At 40.2% G+C, this 22,147-nt stretch overlaps 2 protein-coding genes and 1 pseudogene across 6 annotated transcripts in view; 1 reads left to right on the top strand and 2 right to left on the bottom strand.

Moving 5' to 3' along the window:
- NCK1 (NCK adaptor protein 1) overlaps positions 1-22,147 on the top strand; it is a 93,345-nt gene that overhangs the window by 36,870 nt on the left and 34,328 nt on the right. The window lies entirely within an intron of this gene.
- Positions 6,700-8,810, bottom strand: LOC123611518 (tripartite motif-containing protein 77-like). The gene is given in 2 exon segments (XM_045503538.1): positions 6,700-7,073; positions 7,075-8,810. Coding segments are annotated over 2 exon segments (1,446 nt in total). The 5' UTR covers positions 8,383-8,810; the 3' UTR covers positions 6,700-6,935.
- Positions 15,228-15,711, bottom strand: LOC123611520 (annotated as a pseudogene).

The raw sequence follows: 22,147 nt of genomic DNA, 5'->3' as shown, positions 1-22,147 counted from the left end.
AAGGAGCGACGCTGAACATCTTTTCATGTGCCTGTTGGCCATCCGGATGTCTTCTTTAGAGAAGTGTCTATTCATGTTTTCTGCCCATTTCTTCACTGGGTTATTTGTTTTTCGGGTGTGGAGTTTGGTGAGCTCTTTATAGATTTTGGATACTAGCCCTTTGTCCGATATGTCATTTGCAAATATCTTTTCCCATTCCATTGGTTGCCTTTTAGTTTTGTTGGTTGTTTCCTTTGCTGTGCAGAAGCTTTTTATCTTCATAAGGTCCCAGTAATTCCCTTTTGCTTTTAATTCCCTTGCCTTTGGGGATGTGTCGAGTAAGAGATTGCTACGGCTGAGGTCAGAGAGGTCTTTTCCTGCTTTCTCCTCTAAGGTTTTGATGGTTTCCTGTCTCACATTCAGGTCCTTTATCCATTTTGAGTTTATTTTTGTGAATGGTGTGAGAAAGTGGTCTAGTTTCAACCTTCTGCATGTTGCTGTCCAGTTCTCCCAGCACCATTTGTTAAAGAGGCTGTCTTTTTTCCATCGGATGTTCTTTCCTGCTTTGTCAAAGATGAGTTAGCCATACGTTTGTGGGTCTAGTTCTGGGGTTTCTATTCTATTCCATTGGTCTATGTGTCTGTTTTTGTGCCAATACCATGCTGTCTTGATGATGACAGCTTTGTAGTAGAGGCTAAAGTCTGGGATTGTGATGTCTCCTGCTTTGGTCTTCTTCAAAATTCCTTTGGCTATTCGGGGCCTTTTGTGGTTCCATATGAATTTTAGGATTGCTTGTTCTAGTTTCGAGAAGAATGCTGGTGCAATTTTGATTGGGATTGCATTGAATGTGTAGATAGCTTTGGGTAGTATTGACATTTTGACAATATTTATTTTTCCAATCCATGAGCAGGGAATGTCTTTCCATTTCTTTAAATCTTCTTCAACTACCTTCATAAGCTTTCTATAGTTTTCAGCATACAGATCCTTTACATCTTTGGTTAGATTTATTCCTAGGTATTTTATGCTTCTTGGTGCAATTGTGAATGGGATCAGTTTCTTTATTTGTCTTTCTGTTGCTTCATTGTTAGTGTATAAGAATGCAACTGATTTCTGTACATTGATTTTGTATCCTGCAACTTTGCTGAATTCATGTATCAATTCTACCAGACTTTTGGTGGAGTCTATTGGATTTTCCATGTATAGTATCATGTCATCTGCAAAAAGCGAAAGCTTGATTTCATCTTTGCCAATTTTGATGCCTTTGATTTCCTTTTGTTGTCTGATTGCTGATGCTAGAACTTCCAGCACTATGTTAAACAACAGCGGTGAGAGTGGGCATCCCTGTCGTGTTCCTGATCTCAGGGAAAAAGCTCTCAGTTTTTCCCCGTTGAGGATGATGTTAGCTGTGGGCTTTTCATAAATGGCTTTTATGATCTTTAAGTATGTTCCTTCTATCCCGACTTTCTCAAGGGTTTTTATTAAGAAAGGGTGCTGGATTTTGTCAAAGGCCTTTTCTGCATCGATTGACAGGATCATATGGTTCTTCTCTTTTTTTTTGTTAATGTGATGTATCACGTTGATTGATTTGCGAATGTTGAACCAGCCCTGCATCCCAGGAATGAATCCCACTTGATCATGGTGAATAATTCTTTTTATATGCCGTTGAATTCGATTTGCTAGTATCTTATTGAGAATTTTTGCATCCATATTCATCAGGGATATTGGCCGGTAGTTCTCTTTTTTTACTGGGTCTCTGTCTGGTTTAGGAATCAAAGTAATACTGGCTTCATAGAATGAGTCTGGAAGTTTTCCTTCCCTTTCTATTTCTTGGAATAGCTTGAGAAGGATAGGTATTATCTCTGCTTTAAACGTCTGGTAGAACTCCCCTGGGAAGCCATCTGGTCCTGGACTCTTATTTGTTGGGAGATTTTTGATAACCGATTCAATTTCTTCGCTGGTTATGGGTCTGTTCAAGCTTTCTATTTCCTCCTGATTGAGTTTTGGAAGAGTGTGGGTGTTCAGGAATTTGTCCATTTCTTCCAGCTTGTCCAATTTGTTGGCATATAATTTTTCATAGTATTCCCTGATAATTGTTTGTATCTCTGAGGGATTGGTTGTAATCATTCCATTTTCATTCATGATTTTATCTATTTGGGTCATCTCCCTTTTGTTTTTGAGAAGCCTGGCTAGAGGTTTGTCAATTTTGTTTAATTTTTTCAAAAAACCAACTCTTGGTTTCGTTGATCTGCTCTACAGTTTTTTTAGACTCTATATTGTTTATTTCTGCTCTGATCTTTATTATTTCTCTTCTTCTGCTGGGTTTGGGGTGTCTTTGCTGTTCTGCTTCTATTTCCTTTAGGTGTGCTGTTAGATTTTGTATTTGGGATTTTTTTTGTTTCTTGAGATAGGCCTGGATTGCAATGCATTTTCCTCTCAGGACTGCCTTCGCTGCGTCCCAAAGCGTTTGGATTGTTGTATTTTCATTTTCGTTTGTTTCCATATATTTTTTAATTTCTTCTCTAATTGCCTGGTTGACCCACTCATTCGTTAGTAGGGTGTTCTTTAACCTCCATGCTTTTGGAGGTTTTCCAGACTTGTTTCTGTGGTTGATTTCAAGCTTCATAGCATTGTGGTCTGAAAGTATGCATGGTATAATTTCGATTCTGGTAAACTTATGAAGGGCTGTTTTGTGACCCAGTATATGATCTATCTTGGAGAATGTTCCATGTGCACTCGAGAAGAAAGTATATTCTGTTGCTTTGGGATGCAGAGTTCTAAATATATCTGTCAAGTCCATCTGATCCAATGTCTCATTCAGGGCCCTTGTTTCTTTATTGACCATGTGTCTAGATGATCTATCCATTTCTGTAAGTGGGGTGTTAAAGTCCCCTGCAATTACCACATTCTTATCAATAAGGTTGCTTATGTTTGTGAGTAATTGTTTTATATATTTGGGGGCTCCGGTATTCGGCGCATAGACATTTATAATTGTTAGCTCTTCCTGATGAATAGACCCTGTAACTATTATATAATGTCCTTCTTCAACTCTTGTTACAGCCTTTAATTTAAAGTCTAGTTTGTCTGATATAAGTATGGCTACTCCAGCTTTCTTTTGGCTTCCAGTAGCATGATAAATAGTTCTCCATCCCCTCACTCTCAATCTAAAGGTGTCCTCAGGTCTAAAATGAGTCTCTTGTAGACAGCAAATAGATGGGTCTTGTTTTTTTATCCATTCTGATACCCTATGTCTTTTGGTTGGCGCATTTAATCCATTTACATTCAGTATTATTATAGAAAGATACGGGTTTAGAGTCATTGTGATGTCTGTATGTTTTATGCTTGTAGTGTTGTCTCTGGTACTTTGTCTCACAGGGTCCCCCTTAGGATCTCTTGTAGGGCTGGTTTAGTGGTGACAAATTCCTTCAGTTTTTGTTTGTTTGGGAAGACCTTTATCTCTCCTTCTATTCTAAATGACAGACTTGCTGGATAAAGGATTCTCGGCTGCATATTTTTTCTGTCTAGCACACTGAAAATCTCGTGCCAATTCTTTCTGGCCTGCCAAGTTTCAAAAGAGAGATCAGTCACGAGTCTTATAGGTCTCCCTTTATATGTGAGGGCACGTTTACCCTTTGCTGCTTTCAGAATTTTCTCTTTATCCTTGTATTTTGCCAGTTTCACTATGATATGTCGTGCAGAAGATCGATTCAAGTTACGTCTGAAGGGAGTTCTCTGTGCCTCTTGGATTTCAATGCCTTTTTCCTTCCCCAGTTTAGGGAAGTTCTCAGCTATTATTTCTTCAAATACCCCTTCAGCACCTTTCCCTCTCTCTTCCTCCTCTGGGATACCAATTATGCGTATATTATTTCTTTTTAGTGTATCACTTAGTTCTCTAATTTTCCCCTCATACTCCTGGATTTTTTTATCTCTCTTTTTCTCAGCTTCCTCTTTTTCCATAACTTTATCTTCTAGTTCACCTATTCTCTCCTCTGCCTCTTCAATCCGAGCCGTGGTGGTTTCCATTTTGTTTTGCATTTCATTTAAAGCGTTTTTCAGCTCCTCGTGACTGTTCCTTAGTCCCTTGATCTCTGTAGCAAGAGATTCTCTGCTGTCCTCTATACTGTTTTCAAGCCCAGCGATTAATTTTATGACTATTATTCTAAATTCACTTTCTGTTATATTATTTAAATCCTTTTTGATCAGCTCATTAGCTGTTGTTATTTCCTGGAGATTCTTCTGAGGGGAATTCTTCCGCTTGGTCATTTTGGATAGTCCCTGGCGTGGTGAGGACCTGCAGGGCACTTCCCCTGTGCTGTGTATAACTGGAGTTGGTGGGCGGGGCCGCAGTCCGACCTGATGTCTGCCCCAGCCCACCGCTGGGGCCACAGTCAGACTGGTGTGTGCCTTCTCTTCCCCTCTCCCAGGGGCGGGATTCACTGTGGGGTGGCGTGGCCCGTCTGGGCTACTTGCACACTGCCAGGCTTGTGATGCTGGGGATCTGGCGTATTAGCTGGGGTGGGTAGGCAAGGTGCACAGGGGCAGGAGGGGCAGGCTTAGCTCACTTCTCCTTAGGTGATCCACTTCAGGAGGGGCCCTGTGGCAGCGGGAGGGAGTCAGATCCGCTGCTCGAGGTTTGGCTCTGCAGAAGCACAGAGTTGGGTGTTTGCGCGGAGCAAGGAAGTTCCCTGGCAGGAACTGGTTCTCTTTGGGATTTTGGCTGGGGGATGGGCGGGGGAGATGGCACTGGTGAGCGCCTTTGTTCCCCACCAAACTGAGCTCTGTCGTCTGGGGGCTCAGCAGCTCTCCCTCCCTTTGTCCTCCAGCCTTCCCGCTTTCCGAGCAGGGCTGTTAACTTATGACCTCCCAGACGCTAAGTCGCGCTTGCTGTGGGAACACAGTCCGTCAGGCCCCTCCGCTTTTGCCCGCCAGACTCGGGGGCTCTGCTTGGCCGGCGAGCCGCCCCTCCGCCCCGGCTCCCTCCCGCAGTCCGTGGAGCGCGCACCGCCTTGCCGCCCTTCCTACCCTCTTCCGTGGGCCTCTCGTCTGCGCTTGGCTCCGGCGACTCCGCTCTGCTAATCCTCTGGTGGTTTTCTGGGTTATTTAGGCAGGTGTAGGTGGAATCTAAGTGATCAGCAGGACGCGCGGTGAGCCCAGCGTCCTCCTACGCCGTCATCTTCCCTCCTCTCCTGTTTACAGTCTTAATGGAATTTAAACCGTCTCCTTTCTTCCCTTTTTAGCTTAGCCCCTGCGGCTGTTTCCAGTTTTCCACTTTCTCTCCAGCTGCTTTTGGGGAGAGGTGCTTTTCCCATATTCTCTGCCCTCCCCCCCCCCCCACCCGCCAGTCTCCGTCCTCTCTCCACTCGCAAAAGCACCTCCCTTCCTGCTCCTCACTCCCCAAGTTCACCTCTGCACCGCATACCTGCTGAATTCTGTGGTTCAGGTTGTGCAGATTGTTGTGTTAATCCTCCAATCAGTTTTTCTAGGTGTGTAGGATGGTTTAGTGTTGGTCTGGCTGTATTTCATGTATACGAGACACCACAAAAACTTCCATGCTGTTCTGCCATCTTGGCTCCTCCCTCTACTCTTTTTTTTAAATTGAGGTTTGTGGGTGTTTTTTTTTTTAAGAGCAGTTTTAGGTTTACAGCAACATTGAGGGGAAGATACCAAGATTTCCCGTATACTCCCTGCCTCATACATGCATAGCTTCTTCTATTATCAGCATTCCCCACCAGAGTGGTATAGTTGTTACAATTGGTGAAGCTACATTAACACATCATAATACCCAGAGTCCATAGTTTACATTATGGTTAACTGTTTGTATTGTGTACTTATGTCTTCTTTAATTTCTTTCACTACATTTCACAATGTAGTTTTCATTGTAGAAGTCTTTCCCATCCTTAATTAGGTTTATTACTAAAGATTTTATTCTTTTTGATGCTCTTGTAAATGGTAAATAGTTTTGTTAATTTCCTTTTCAGATTGTTCATTGACAGTGTTTACTAACATTGTTAGTGTTAGAAATGCAGCTGATTTTTGTGTTGATTTTATATCCTGTTACTTTTGTTGAATTTACACCAGCTTAACTTTGATAACAGAAAAACTTTGCTATTATAAGCTTCATTCTCATCCCCTTCCATTCATTGATGAAATGATATACATCTTTAAACATTGTGTATCGAAACAATTATTATTGCAAATGGCAGAAATTGGGTTTTAATGCATTAGTCTCATATATTCTCTAGAAAGGAAAAATGTAGAGTTACAAACCAACGTTACGACAATAGTAATTTAGACTAGTGTTTTTAAAAATTGTTTATTAGTGTCTTAAATCTTACCAAAAACAAAAAATAGAGTTGCAGACTGTATTTTCAATAATTCCATCTTTAAAAAATTTTTTTTAATCTTTATTTTTGAAAAAGACAGAGTGCCTGCAGGGGAGGAACAAAGAGAGAAGGAGACACAGAATCCAAAGCTGGCTGTAGGCTGTGAACTGTCAGCACAGAGCCTGATGTGGGGCTCAAACCCATGAACCGTGAGACCATGACCTGAGCTGAAGTCGGATGCTTAACCGGCTGAGCCCCCCAGGCTCCCTTCAATAATTCCATCTTTTATGATTGCTCATGTATTTACCTTTATTGAGATCTTTATTTCTTAATATGACTTGAATTATTGTCTAGTATTATCTGGGAATGTCTTAATTTCTCCCTCACTTTTGAAGGACAGTTTTTTTTTTTTAAAGCGATTACTTTTATTTCAATAAAATAGAAAAGACAAATGTACATCCTTCACAGTGTCACCACTTTAAAAAATAATACAGCAAATGTATCTCCTGAAGGTAAAATGAAGTTCAAGACCATGAGGTATCAGTGATTTTCCCCACTCAAGAAGTCACCAGGATAGAACCCTCCCCAGCTATTAAAATTGCTAAGACCTTGGTCAGGTTTGTGAGCTGTTCCTGATCATTTGGGTCCATAACAAATGAAAGGTCTGAGAGGGAAGGAGAAGAAACAGGAAAGGAAATTACAAATGAGGGAACTTTTGGCAACATTAACAAAGCTTACTATACCAAATTCATAATCCTACCAAGGATATTATACCAAACACCCCTACCAAGCCCTGGGGTCTTGGAATGTAGTGGCACAGTGGCGGGGAGGCAGAGAAAAGACGGCAATGGTTATCCACGTTGACACACAGAAGTAGAAAGATACCCTCAGAGTTGAGCAGCAAGTCATGGTGTTTTGTCCAGGATTCCCTGCAAAGTCCTTTAATCCAATTCTGAGAGTTTCCCACATCCACCTCCCAGTAATATTTGCCAGAGGTGAAGGCAGCCTGAGCTGCCCAGGAAGGCTTATACTGTGAACTCGCTGGACTGCGGGGCAGGTCTTGATGGTCGGGACAGCACTGCAAATGTCTCAGGTCTTCAAACAGAGGCACACGGTAATTCCTTATGTTATCATCAAATGTAATATACACTCGGAAGTTGTTAAGCCTTTGAGACATCCCGGTGATTGTCCACTCACTGGGCTGTGGGTCCACAGGCTGGGGCAAGTGCGCCTGCACTAACTGACTCCTTTTCATGATGTCTTCCAAATCCTGGAGCAGGTGCACATCTGCTTTAAGGCACATTTCCTTCAGCTCCTCATAGATTCTTTTCAGGAGTTTCCCCATTTGAAGCATTCTAGCTACATTTCTCCAGAGTCGATGAAAAATTATCTTGCCTTCAATTGCCAGGCTCTCTAAATGTTTTTGCTTTTCTTTGTGGAGGTATTGGTACACCTTAGGATATTCAGCCTTGATCATCACCATCCTTAGATTTACAAAACCCTGCCATACTCTAAGTAAGTTGTACTCTTTGTTTATATTTCTCTGATTTCTCTGCCTGTTTTTACAAATAGATTTCATTTGCATCAGAAGTTTCTCCCTGCAGTGCTCAGCAACCTGTGAAACTGGACAGTGTATGTGAGTGGTATGCCCTGGCGAATGAGAGCATTGCAAACACAGCTGGCTCTTGTCATTTGGACAGAAGATATTCTTTAGTGCTTGGTGTATCCAACACACCTGCCTGGCAGACCTTGGTAACTGCTTGGCAACTGATTCTTTTTTAGCACGAGCTTGTCCCTCAGCAGAAATAATGCTTTTGAAGTCCATGCGTGGAGATACTGCCCTGCATACAGGGCAACAGGTAGGATTCTGGGCATCTTCCCACAGGAGGCAGAGACATGGAGTACAAAAGCTGTGTCCACAGTTAATGGTGACAGGGTCTGTGAAATAGTCCTTGCAGATGGAACAGATAAGCAGACTGGGGGCGCAGCGCACAAAAGTAGAATCCATGTTTCTTCCTGTCAGTCTTCTCCTCCGGGAAGCTCTCTTGCCTGTTCCTGTCTGCCCCCACCACCCAGAACCCATGTTCTGTATCTCTACCTAAACTGTCCAGGTTCAGGAAGAGGAGGATTTGGGTGGGAGAGGGCAAGAGAAGCTTCCCTTCTCATCTGTGCTGTTTCCTTTCTGAGCAAGAACTTGAAGGACAGTTTTGTCGAACATTGGATTTTAGTTGACAGTTTTTTATTTCAGTATTTTGAATATGTCAGTCTACGGTTGACCTTTGACCAACATGGATTTGAACTGTGTAGGTAAACTTATATGCAGATTTGTTACTTTTTAGTTTTAATTTTAATTTAATTTCTATTTATTTTTAAATTTACATCTAAGTTGGTTAGCATATAGTGCAATAATGATCTCAGGAGTAGATTCCAGTGATTCATCCCCTATGTATAACACCCAGTGCTCATCCCAACAAGTGTCCTCCTTAATGCCCCTTACCCATTTAGCCCATCTCCCCACCCACAGCCCCTCCAGCAACCCTCAGTTTGTTCTCTGTATTTAAGAGTCTCTTATGTTTTGTTCTCCTTGTTTTTATATTATTATTATATTATTATATATTATATATAATATATATATATTATATATATTATTATATTATTATTATATTTATATTATTATTACTTTATTTTTTGAGGGACAAAGACAGAGTGCAAGCAGGGGAGGGGCAGAGAGAGAGAGACAGACAGACAGACAGACAGACAGAGACACAGTTTGAAGCAGGCTCCAGGCTGCAAGCTGTCCATGTGGAGCCCATTGCTGGGCTTGAACACACAAATGTGAGATCATGACCTGAGCCAAAGTGGGACACTTAACCGACTGAGCCACCCAGGCTCCCTATTATGCAGATTTTTTATACTACAGGACTGTAAATGTGTTTTCTCTTATGATTTTCTTATCATTTTCTTTCATCTAGCTTACTTTATTATAAGAATACCGTATATAATGCATATAACATACAACATATGTGTTAATCAACTGTTTATGTTATCAGTAAGGTTTCTTGTTCAGCAGAAGGCTATTAGTTGTTAAGTTTGGGGGAAGCCAGAATACATGGGTTTTTGACTGCGAAAGGGTCCCAACCCTTGAATTGTTCAAGGGTCAACTCTACTTACCGTCTTCTCTCCTCCAATGTTCCTTTTTTTTTTTTTATTTTTTTAAATGTTTTTATTTATATTTGAGAGAGTGAGTGGGGGAAGGGCGCAGAGAGAGTGGGAGGCATAGAATCCGAAGCAAGCTCCAGGCTCTGAGCTGTCAGAGCCTGATATGATCCGTGAGATCATAACCTGAGCCGAAGTCAGACACTTAACCAACTGAGCCACCGAGGTGCCCTGCATCCTCCAAAGTTTCTAATGAGAAATCTATTGGTGATCTTATTGAGGATCCCTTTTATGTGATCATTCACTTCTTCTGTTGCTTTCAAGATTCTCTCTTTTAATATTTTCATTTATAGTATGTCTCAGTATAGATTTCTTGCGTTTATCCTACTTGGAGTTTGTTGAGCTTCTTGGATGTTTAAATTCATGTCCGTTACCGAATTTGGGACATTTTCAGCCATTCTTTCTTTTTTTTTTTTTTTTTTTTAATTTTTTAATGTTTATTTCTGAGACAGAGAGAGACAGAGCATGAGTGGGGAAGGGGCAGAGAGAGAGGGAGACACAGAATCCGAAGCAGGCTCTAGGCTCCTAGCTGTCAGCACAGAGCCTGATGCGGGGCTTGAACTCACAAACCATGAGATCATGACCTGAGCCGAAGTCGGTCGCTCAACCAACTGAGCCACCCAGGCGCCCCAGCCATTATTTCTTCAAATAATCTCTTTTCCCCTTAGTGTCCCTCTTTGCCTTTTGGCACTCTCACAATGCATCTGTTGGTTCTTTTCCTGGTGTCCCACAGATCCTTTATTCTGTCATGTGTGTGTGTGTGTGTGTGTGTGTGTGTGTGTGTGTGTGTGTGTTCGTGTGTGTGTTCCTCAGGCTTGCTAATTTCAATTGCCCTGTCTCCGTGCTCACTGATACTTTCTTTTACCTGTTCAAATCTGTCTTTAAATCCCTTTGGTGAACTTTTCCTTTTTGTAATTGTACTTTCCAGCTGGAGAATTTCTTAGGTTTTCTATTTCTTTGGATACTATTATTTTGTTCACACATCATTTTCTTTACTTTCTTTAGTTAGTTAAGCATCTTTAAGATATTTGTTTAAAGTCTTTGTCTGGTGAGTTTGTCAGCTGGTCTTTCTCCAGGATGGTTACTATTGGTTTTTCCCTTTGAATGGATCATACTTGCATGTTTCTTTGTATCCCTTGTGATACATTGGTTGTTGAAAACTGAATGTGTGAATTTAATAATGTGGTAAGTCTGAAAATTAGATCATCTCTTCCCCAGGGTTTCCTGGGTTTTTGTTTTTATTGTCGTAAACTGTCTCTGTGCCAGGAACCACTTTGAAGTATAAACTTAAGCTTTCCTCAGGTCTTCACTGAGCTTGTGCCTTTTTCTGGATATATGTGGTGACTTTCTTAATACCCCTATTACTAGTTCTTTAGTGTCAGGCTCCCAAAAGGAGGTTAAAAAAGACTCCAGCCCTGTAGATTAGATTTTCTTCAGCCTGAGGGAAAAGGGCTTACATAATTGGTGTGTGTGTGTGTGTGTGTGTGTGTGTGTGTGTGTGTGCGCGCGCGCGTGCGCGCACGCATATGCCTCTGTCAGCACCTCAGTGATCAGAAGCATCATTCAACTGTCAGAACACAGATCCATGATATATGGATGACAGGATCCTTATTGCTCATTTTGACTCTTGAAAGCTGCTCTTGGAACTAATGTACAGCTGTGTGGCATGGGCCTGGGGAGTGGAAGATGCTACTACTAGCCATTGCTGAGCTAACTGAAATTAACCAAAGTTAATAGTCCAAGACTTCCTCTGGAAGTTTCAAGCCTTGGGGTAGTCTCCAAAATTGTAAAATAGTTCAATTAGACAGATTCTGCTAGTACAATTGTTGTCTAGGTGGAGAGACCAAATTTGGAGGGCTTCTTATGCCACTGTCTTCCCAGAATCTTCTCATAACCTTACAAAAGGGAGTTTCATTATAGTTTCAGAGTTCTTAGTCTTTTTTCCCTTGTTTTTCAGATTATACCTCAAAATAAACACATATGAGACCTTTTACTTAGTTTTTAAGTCTAGATAGCAGATACATAAAAGAAGGAATTCTTGTTTTCTGATACTTTTTTTTTCCTAAGAAGAAAACCAAATGCTTCCAACTGGAAGCGGATAAGACTGGAAAGCAAGAGACACCTTAAGGAGGCAAATGCCTTCATTACTACTAAGGTGATGGTAGTGAGAATGGAGATAACATGGAATCATTTGAGTCCTATGAAGGAGGTAAAAAGGACAAGAATTGAGATGCAGGGATTGACTGAATAGGGTTTCATTAATCCAGATAACTAGATTGATAGTGTTACTGTTTACTGAATTATAGAGCACAGAAGCAGAAACTTTGTAGGGATAAATGTGAGGTCTACGGAGTAGATAAGTACTGTACTTTAGAAAGCATTTTCACACCTAGTAATTTTTTTTTAATGTTTATTTATTTATCTTGAGAAAGCATGCATGCAAGCGAGCACAAGCTGGTGAGCAGCGGGGAAAGAGGGAGAGAATCCCAAGCAGGCCCTGTGCTACCAGCACAGAGCCCAGCTTGGGGCTCCATCTTAACGACCATGAGATCGTGACCTGAGCAGAAAGCAAGAGTCAGATGCTCAACTGACTGAGCCACCCAGGCTCCACCACCCCTAGGAATTTTAAGTGATAGTGTACTGGTTCTCTGTAACTCTCTGGTAGGTCCTATTGCATGCATAAGCCAAAAGATAAAGATATAAGCCAATTTTAATAGTAAGGCTTAAGTGGTAAAGCCATGAAAATATTTTTGAATACAGATTACATAAGCACATGGAGAACATGAGGGAGAATTAGAATTAAGTATAGCAGTTAATGTGAAAATACTCATATTATGATTAATTGCATGTTAAATATGTCCTGAATTTCACGTTACATACAAATTTTAGTATATGTTAGGAGAATATGGTTCCTAAATGTGATGGTATAATCTAAACCTTATTTGTACTATATAGCATGGGGAAATGATAGTTTCACTGTCCCCTGTGCTGTGTGTATTCTTTTGGAAATATGTACAACTTTGGAAACATGGCTTGGAATGACACTTAAAAGAGATTTGGTAATTAAGAGTATATTAAAGAGTAAAGACTAGAATACCAAGGGGCTAAGACGATGAAAACATTAGAAAACACAATACAGATCTGGTTTTATTTAGTCCAGATAATTTAAGGAGAAATTTAGTTAATAGTTTTGATATGATCGTAGTTTTGATATGATCGTAGTTTTGATGTAACTCAGGAGACTTTTTGATACAATGATTCAGTTCTCTTATTTTACCAAAAAGAAAATGGAGTTTCAAGGAAGTTAATATGACATTCCTTGACTCATAATTAATGGCAAGGCAGTTTAATGGCAACTCTTGTTTGTTAAGCATGTTTTATTTCTAGGAGCAGTAGAGCAGAGCTGAGACTAGAGCAAGGCAAGCAAGTTGCCTAGGGTACAAAGTTGAAGGAAGCAGTCACTTTCAGGTGCAGATCCTGGACTTGGAAGATCCTTATTTATCAAAGTAGTATTTGAATAGTCCTAGGACACAACTCCCAGCCCTGCAGATTAGGGATAGCCTGAGGAAGCTAGATGGCTCACTGATGGTGGAAGAGAATTAACCCTCAAGACCTAGGCCTTTGTATGTGGTAATCTAACAGTTTGCAAGTACCTGTGGAGTATTACTTCACTTAATGTGAGAGTGGTGTGGGGTTTTCTGTTTTCAGGCCTGGATTGGTTCCTATACTCCTTTTTTCTTTGAATCAGATCTCAGAGGCTGTAGTTTCTTTTGTTCTTTTAATAATCTAAATTTTTTTTTTTTTTTAAGGTTATTTATTTTTGGGACAGAGAGAGACAGAGCATGAACGGGGGAGGGGCAGAGAGAGAGAGGGAGACACAGAATCGAAGACAGGCTCCAGGCTCTGAGCCATCAGCCCAGAGCCCGACGCGGGACTCGAACTCACGGACCGCGAGATCGTGACCTGGCTGAAGTCGGACGCTTAACCGACTGCGCCACCCAGGCGCCCCTCTTTTAATAATTAAAAAAAAATGTTTATTTATTTTTGGGGTGCCTCGGTGGCTCGGTTGAGCATCCGACTTTGGCTCAGGTCATGATCTTATGGCTCATGGGTTCAAGCCCCGTGTCAGGCTCTGTGCTGACAGCTCAGAGCCTGCAGCCTGCTTCAAATTCTGTGTCTCCCTCCCTCTGTCCCATCCCTGCTTGTGCTCTCTCTCTCTCTCAAAAATAAATAAACATTTAAAAGAATTTTTTTTAAATGTTTATTTTTGAGAGAGCTAGAGAGTGCAAGTGGGAAGAACAGGGTGGGGGAGAGTGGGGACAGAGGATCTGGAGTAGGTTCTGCACAGACAGCAGCAAGCCTGACGTGGGGCCCAAACTCCTGAACTGCAAGATCATGACCTGAGCTGAAGTAGATACCCAACCAACATGCGCCCCCCCCCCCCCTTAAAGCTGTTTTCACCCAAAACCTCTTGGGGGTTCTGTCAACTTGGCTGGTGAGTTAGAAAATCTAGACATACTTCTCTTTCCTTTTCTTTTACAGCCCACATAGCCAAATATGGAATCAATTTAGAGATAATAGTGACAAAGATGTAAGAGATTAACCTAAATCTACTTTTATTATCATGACCTTTGTTCTCTAGTTTCTGACTGCCATTTTATTTTTGAGGGTGCAGTCACCTAGTGAAGCTCCATTCCCCTTAGGTAAAGGACAGGTTTGTTTATGAGGGTCTTTCTCCCTAGCACTTAGGGGTTTGAGGCTGTCTAGACTGAATGAAATCCCTACTTCGGTGTCTCAGGGAGATTTTTTGTTTTTTGCAGAACCTCCACAGTTGATGGCACAAGTGAGTAGAAAAACCGTTCTCCAAATATTAGTGGCTCCCTTTTTGGCATTAACTTATGGGAAGAGAATAAAACCAGAATGCACGGCTTTTGTCTTAGAACTAGTGGGTATAAAGTTGTTATGCTGCTTCTCTGGGTCTGTCTTTTTTATACTGGTACCTAGCTTGCCTCCTTAGGACCATTATACTTTTTGTTCTTAAGGCCTTTGGAGTTAAAGGCAGACCATTTGTTTTTATATTACACTTTAAAATTGGTGGAATCTGGAAACTAGAAGTGAAGACAGGTGGTTTTACTGGCTTAGTCAAAGGTGTATCTAAATGTATATCGGGGCGCCTGGGTGGCGCAGTCGGTTAAGCGTCCGACTTCAGCCAGGTCACGATCTCGCAATCCGTGAGTTGGAGCCCCGCGTCGGGCTCTGGGCTGATGGCTCGGAGCCTGGAGCCTGTTTCCGGTTCTGTGTCTCCCTCTCTCTCTGCCCCTCCCCCGTTCATGCTCTGTCTCTCTCTGTCACAAAAATAAATAAACATTGAAAAAAAAATTTTTAAAAAATAAATATATAAACATTCGCAGTACATTAGACCCACTTTACAAATGCAATTGGCATAGTTTGTGATGCTCATGTGAACAGAATAAGTTTAATGTAAGTCAGCATTACAGATGAAGTAATATTAGCAAGAAATAGAACTTTTTCTACTAGCTTGTAAGCTCTTTCAGGACAGACTTATCTTTGTAAGCTGGATAGCTCATACTGTGTCTTGCACATAGTAGAGCCTTGGAAAGATAAATAATACACAGGTGAAAGCTTGGTTAAATCAGGGGTTTGGTTGTTCATAAGATCCACATCGTTTTTCAGTGTTAGTTTTTTTTTCTCGTTAGACAATGATTTTATTGCGTGAGTACATAGTCAAATTTATGCAACCAGGGCAGAGGCTGTGGGTGACTCGTATTTCCAGTTGAGGGGAGAGGACTCCTTTGGTCTTATAATATCAAGCCAACTAGTGAAGACAGCTCTCGATCAGAATCATTGGGAATTTAACATCCTTTTCTGTTCCTCTCAAGATTCTTTCGAACAGCTTTCTTAATCAAATGATCGAGATCCTCAGGAACATCAGGAGCAAGTCCTTTGGGCTTCAGAATTCTCAAAATTTTATTGCTTGTCACAAAATGTACTTATGCAACACCATATGAGTCTCTCTCAGGATTACACTGATTTATCAGGGAGTCAGGACCTTCTTGGCCAGGTTGTAGATCTGTTCCTTCACGTCGGCAGACATCAACTTCAGCCAGGTGGGGACGCTGTGGCGATAAGGCAGAGCCAACTGGGACAGGCCCTGTGTGGCTCAGTTGGTTAAGCGTCCGACTTCGGCTCAGGTCATGATCTCTCATTCATGGGTTTGAGTCCCGTGTCGGTCTCTGTGCCGACAGCTCAGAGACTAGATAGAGCCTGCTTTGGATTCTGTGTCTCCCTCTCTCTGCCCCTCCCCCACCTTGCACTTGTCTCTCTCTCTCTCTCTCTCTCTCTCTCTCTCTCTCTCTCTCTCAAATGAGTAAACATTGGGGTGCCTGGGTGGCTCAGTCGGTTAAGTGTCTGACTTCAGCTCAGGTCATGATCTCACAGTTCGTGAGTTCGAGCCCCCCATCAGGTTCTGTGCTGATAGCCAAGAGCCTGGAGCCTGCTTCGGATTCTGTGTCCCCCTCTCTCTCTCTGCACCACCCCTGTTTGCACTGTCTCTCACGGTCTTTCAAAAATGAATAAACATTAAAAAAAATTTTTTAATGAATAAATATTAAAAAAAATTAAAATGTCAAATAGTACTAAAAGGCCTAATAACAAAAATAGCAGACCTTTGCTCTCCTTTTTCTACCCCCTTGCCTCAAGAAGTAATCACTTTAAAATTTTTTGAGCTCTTTTAGAAGCAACAGCATAGAAAGTTGAAAGTGATGACTTCTTGAGACCAGCAGGAGGAAAAAGGAGGAGGAGAACAAAGGACTGTTAACTTTTGTTAGAGGCCTTATAGTACTATTTGACATTTTAAACTATATTCATGTATTACTTTGATAAATAAAAAACATGTAATTGTTTTATCTCCTGATGGATTAATTTTAGACACCTACTGATTTTCTGTTAAGGTTAATGAGGTTATTTATTTATTTATTTAGCAATCTCTGTACCCAGCTAGGGCTCGAAATCACAATTTTGAGATCATGAGTCCCATGCTGTACCTACTGAGCCAGCCAGGTGCCCCCATTTATTTTCTTAACCTTTCTTAGCCTTATTGTCTTAGTTAAAATTGTATATTCATATTCGGGATTTTCATCATTATCACTATATAAAACACATACATATTGTTTATAGCTGACCCATCTACTATGATTAAATTTTACTTCTTGTGTAATTTTTTTAATTTATAAGAAATTTATATGGTTTACATTTAAAATTTTCTTTGTTGTCTTTGAACTTATAGCTAAGCCTTCCCATATTCCAACAGTTCTATAAATAGCCTAATCTGTCAGATAATTTTACCAGTTTTTTTTCTTTTTTTGGAATCCTCCAATTTGGACTGTTTATTCTAGATCTGCTTCTGATCTTAATTTACTTTTGCTAGCATTTTGGAAATTCCTTTTGCCTTTATTCATTGGTTTTCCTGATTCCTAGATTCTGTGTCTTCTTTTTTCTTGCTTTACTCCTTTGTTTTGCTGGAACATATTGTTTGGTTGTTTCCTAAGTCAGTGTAAATTGGAATTAAATTTTATGAGAATGGTGGTCTGAAAATGACTGTTATTCTTACACTTAATTTTACTTGGTAGTTTGGCTGTATAGGGGAGTTATGATTTAAAGTGTATAGAATTTCAGTTTTGCAAGATCAAAATTGTTCTTGAGATGGATAGTGGTGATAATTGTGCAACATGATGAACGTACTTAATGCCACTGAACTGGACACTTAAAAATGGTTCACATGATAAATTTTATGTGTATTGTATCAGTTAGCTAGGGCTGCCCTTCAGAGTATCACAGATTGGTGGCTTAACAGAAGTTTATTGTCTCAAAATTCTGGATGCTAGAGTCTAAGATCAAGTTGTCATCAGGATTGGTTTCTTCTGAGGGCCTCTCTCTGGCTTGTAGATGGTTGTCATCTCTGTGTCTTCATATGGTCTTTGCATAGTGTGTGTCCTAATCAGCTCTTCTTAAAAAAAAATTTTTTTTTTACATTTATTCATTTTTGGGAGACAGAAACAGAGCACAAGTGGGGGAGGGGCAGAGAGAGTGAGAGGGAGACATAGAATCCAAAGCGGACTCCAGGCTCCGAGCTGTCAGCACAGAGCCCGACGTGGGGCTGGAACTCACGAACCTTGAGATCATGACCTAAGCCAGAGTCGGACAAACCATGAGACCATGACCTAAGCCAGAGTCGGATGCCCAACCGACTGAGCCACCCAGGTGCCCTGGTAATCAGCTCTTCTTATAATGACACCAGTCCTACTGGATTAGGAGCTACTCTAATGACCTTGTTTTACCTTAATTACCTCTTTAAAGACCTTATCTCCAAATACAGTCACATTCTGAGGTACTAGAGGATAGGATTTCAGCATCTGAATTTTGGAGGGGAAAAAATTCAGCCCATCATATGTATCACAGTTTAAAAAATGCATATTAAAAACATGAGTATAGTTGATTATCAGCCCATTTAGGTTTAACTGCCATGTAGTACAATAAGGATTAAATCAGTTAATGTGTTTACATTTGTTGTATTAATTATGCCAGTAAATTCTTCATTATGTTACTTTTTTTCATAATTGGTGATTTATACCATAATTACTTATCATTTAGTAATATTAGCAAGATTATTCCTTTTACTTTAGTGGTAATGTATAATGGTTTCTTCTTTAGATTATATAAAATGTAATATTCTTCAGAGTGTAAAATGGTGATATGTTCTTAAGGTGATCTTGATACAGCTTATAATTCAGAGTAATAAGTAAAATTTTGTGATAGCTGACAAAATAATCATATAGGGAGTAGTAAAGCATTAATTAAATAAGTTGTTGAAAAATAGAATTACAGTTGATTTTTTTGAGAACATGTTTTGCTTGATATACCTTTCTTTACTCTCAGGCCTTATTAGCTCAGTGTCCTGTTAGTCTGTAAAAACTACTTAGTAAATATTTGTTGAATTAATTTTGGTATGCACAGAACTATTGCCTGTGGTTTTTTTTTTTTGTTTTTTTTTGTTTTTTTTTTTTTGTTTGCTTCTATTGGGAATATGTTCAAAGTGATATTTCCAAAACTGAATAGAATAAGGTGGCATTTTATTTGACCTGTTTAAAAAGAAAAAGTCCTGATTTTTTTTTTTAAGAGCCTTTATTTCAAACTAGCCTATAATCTTTTATTGTCCACATGATGGGATTCTTACCTGTGTTGTTTCATTGTAAGAGTGTTTAACAATCAAAATTACTTGACAAGATAGTAGGGCTTAAAACATTGAATAGAATAAAATCATTTTATGAATTGCTTTGTCTTTTTGCATTACTTACAGCATATTGAAGTTAGGTATTTGGGGATTTTTTTTTCCCCCCTTCATTGTTTACTGAAAGATCTGTAACCCAACCAAACTTCCGGAGTTAGTCACTTGGGTATTGTCACTCTGCTGATTTTTATCAGAAACAGGAAATTGTCAAGTTATGTGTTAAACTATAAGAGAGTCTAAAATTGCATTTGTATTAGCATGAGAGATTTCTTTTTAGAATTTTTTTCTATCACTTGCTAATTCCATACTTCTCCTCAGAATGTAACAATTGCCTTGCCAAAAACGGTCATATTTATCATGGCCTATATACATAGCAAACTGTACTCTTCCTCATAGTTTACATATCACACACAATATGATTGGTAACATGATTTGACAGATTTAGTGTCATTAATATATAAATATACCCAATAAATGTATAAAAGTAGGTTGGGGAAGAATATATTTTTAGGTGTTTGGCCTGATGTTATTATTACTATATTTAGATTAGCAATTCTCTAGAGGTTCCTAACATTCCTTTTAAAGAGTCTACAAGACCAGACTATTTTCATTATACAGAGATGTTAATTTCCATTTTTACTCTGGAGATTCCAGAGGCTGTATGAATGCAATGATATTTTATAATAAAATGTCAACATTTGAAGATCTGCAAAACTTAGTGAATGTATATTGCATGATGATACAGAATCATATGTGAATATAAACAAGTCCATTTAAAGTATCAGACTGAGCAGTGAATATTTTCTGCCAAATATTTTAGTTTACATTCAGGAAGATTCACACTTTTTAGAGTGTGGTTGAGATTTGACACAGTTATATAATCACTGCCACAATCTAAATACAGAACAGTTTTTCACCCCCTCATGCTTTTTTTTGTTAATATATTTAAAAATTTTTTTAACATTTATTTTTGAGAGACAGAGACAGAGACCGAACAGGGGAGGGGCAGAGAAAGAGGGAGACACAGAATCTGAAGCAGGCTCCAGGCTCTGAATTGTCAGCACAAAGCCCAGTGTGGGGCCTGAACCCAGGAACCGTGAGATCATGACCTGATCTGAAGTCAGAAGCTTAACCGACTGAGCCACCCAGGCGCCCCACCCCCTCACGCTTTGTAGTCCAGGATGTCATACATAGCATTTTGTGTCTGTTTCAAGGACATTGTATATGGTTAATCTATGTTTAACTTTATAAGAAGCTGCTAAACTGTTACCCTTTAGGTGGCTATACTGTTTTGCATCCCCACAAGCGCAATGTGTGAGTTCCCATTGCTCTGCATCCTTATTGACACCTGGTACTGTTGTGTTTCCTCTCCTCTCCTCTCCTCTCCTCTCTTCTCCTCTCCTCTCCTCTCCTCTCCTCTCCTCTCCTCTCCTCTCCTCTCCTCTCTCCCCTCCCCTCTCCTCTCTCCTCTCTCCCCACCCCCCCTTCTGTATGTCCCCTCCTTCCCTTCCCCTCTCTTCCTTTCCTATTACCTCCCTTATCTTTTTAAGCCATTTAATTTGCTGTGTCATGATATCATTTTGTGGTTTTAATTTGCATTTCTGTAATGACTAATGATGCAGAGGATCTTCATATGAGTTTATATGTCATCCTTGTACACTATCCCCTCTTTCCAAAAGTTCACATTATGCCACTTAAAGACCTACATCAGTATGGTAATGAGTTTTTGTAAAAGCGAAAATCCTCTTTGGATTTCTTTCGGTTGGCAAAAACAGATGCTTAGTACATGAGATATTCTTTAGTAAAAGCAAAATGGTGTGACTTGAACTTTCAGAAAGACGGGGATACATTGTATGTCATTTTTGCTTGTGAAAGGTTTCATAGGAATGCTGTACTTTCAGGTAGTGGGGGAAACCTCTGTCTTCTTTGGTGAAGTATCTGTTCAAATATTTTCACCATTAGAAATGTTAAATTTTTAAATATTTTTGTCCATGGCTTTTCTGGGCACAGCCTGAGGCACGGTGCTCCTTAAGGAATAACATGCCAATGGCTCTACTGGCCTGGCCTCCATGACTTCGGGCTGGCAGTCTTCCAGCCTGTTGAAACCCAGGTAATGGGCTTCTTTTTTGAGATGGAGGAGGTGGCCTTAATGATCTCTGAATCAGCTTTTGGGTCCTTCTTCCCTTGTCTTGAAGAGTATCTCACATTTGCACTGGCATATCTGTATGTCACATCCTATTAAATCTAAGAACACTGACAGTCTTTTTTCATCTTTGTCTCCTTCCAGTTCATATTGGCTATTTCCTGCTGGGGTGGCTGATTGAATCCCATGTTCACACCTTTACAAATCTCTATTAAAGAATCTCTTGCCACACTCGTAGTGTTCTGTTCTGAATGTGTTTTCTCTCTCTCGCTCGTTTTTCTTTTTTTTTTTGGCAGTACAGCAGACTGAGAATTTCTACCTTTTAAATTAACTTCCCTTTTGATTAACAATTATATCTTTAAGATATTTTTCTTCTCATGTTTTACTGTAAGCACTCAAGTGAAACCAAGCCACAATTTCAACACTTTGCATAGAAATGGCCTCAGTCAGATAGCCAGTTTCATCCTCACAAGTTCTACCCTTCCACAAAACACTAGGATGTGAATACAGTTCAGCCAAGCGCCTTACCATCTTCTAACAAAGATCACCTTTCCTCCAGTTTCCAATAACATTTACCTTATTTCTGTCTGAGATGTTACAGATTGGCCTTTACTGTTGTTAAAAAAACAAATTCGACTGGGTAAATGTAAAGATCTTACTGACTTTATTTGATGATTCATGAATTGGGCAGCATCTCATCTAGCAGATAGAAAGGAACTCCAAAGAGCTGTACAAAATTAAAGCCTTTTATTGGTAGAGAAAGGCAGGAAAAGGATGTTTCTAGCAAAGAGGCCACCTTCCTGTGGAGGATGGAAGGGGTCTTTTGGGTGGATTACCTCACTGGTGCTGACCAGGTAATTTCAGATCGACTGGTTAAAGGTTACATTTCTGGGAGAGACTGAAACTGCAATTATGCTAGGTATTGAGTCTTAGTTTTCTGACAAGGGGCTTAGTATGAGGGACTCCATTTTCGGTCTATTGTCTCCCTCTTTTTTTTTTTTTTTTTTTTTTTTAATTTTTTTTTTAATGTTTATTTTTTTTTTGAGAGACAGAGAGAGACAGAGCATGAGCTGGGAAGGGGCAGAGGGAGGGAGACACAGAATCCGAAGCAGGCTCCAGGCTCTGAGCTGTCAGCACAGAGCTCGACGCGGGGCTTGAACTCATGAACCGCGAGATCATAAC

The sequence above is a fragment of the Leopardus geoffroyi genome, chromosome C2 (assembly GCF_018350155.1).
Source record: "Leopardus geoffroyi isolate Oge1 chromosome C2, O.geoffroyi_Oge1_pat1.0, whole genome shotgun sequence".
In the NCBI taxonomy this organism is placed as follows: Eukaryota; Metazoa; Chordata; class Mammalia; order Carnivora; family Felidae; genus Leopardus; species Leopardus geoffroyi.
Note: the sequence above shows the minus strand (reverse complement) of the source record. Positions and strands in the feature narration are given on the sequence as shown.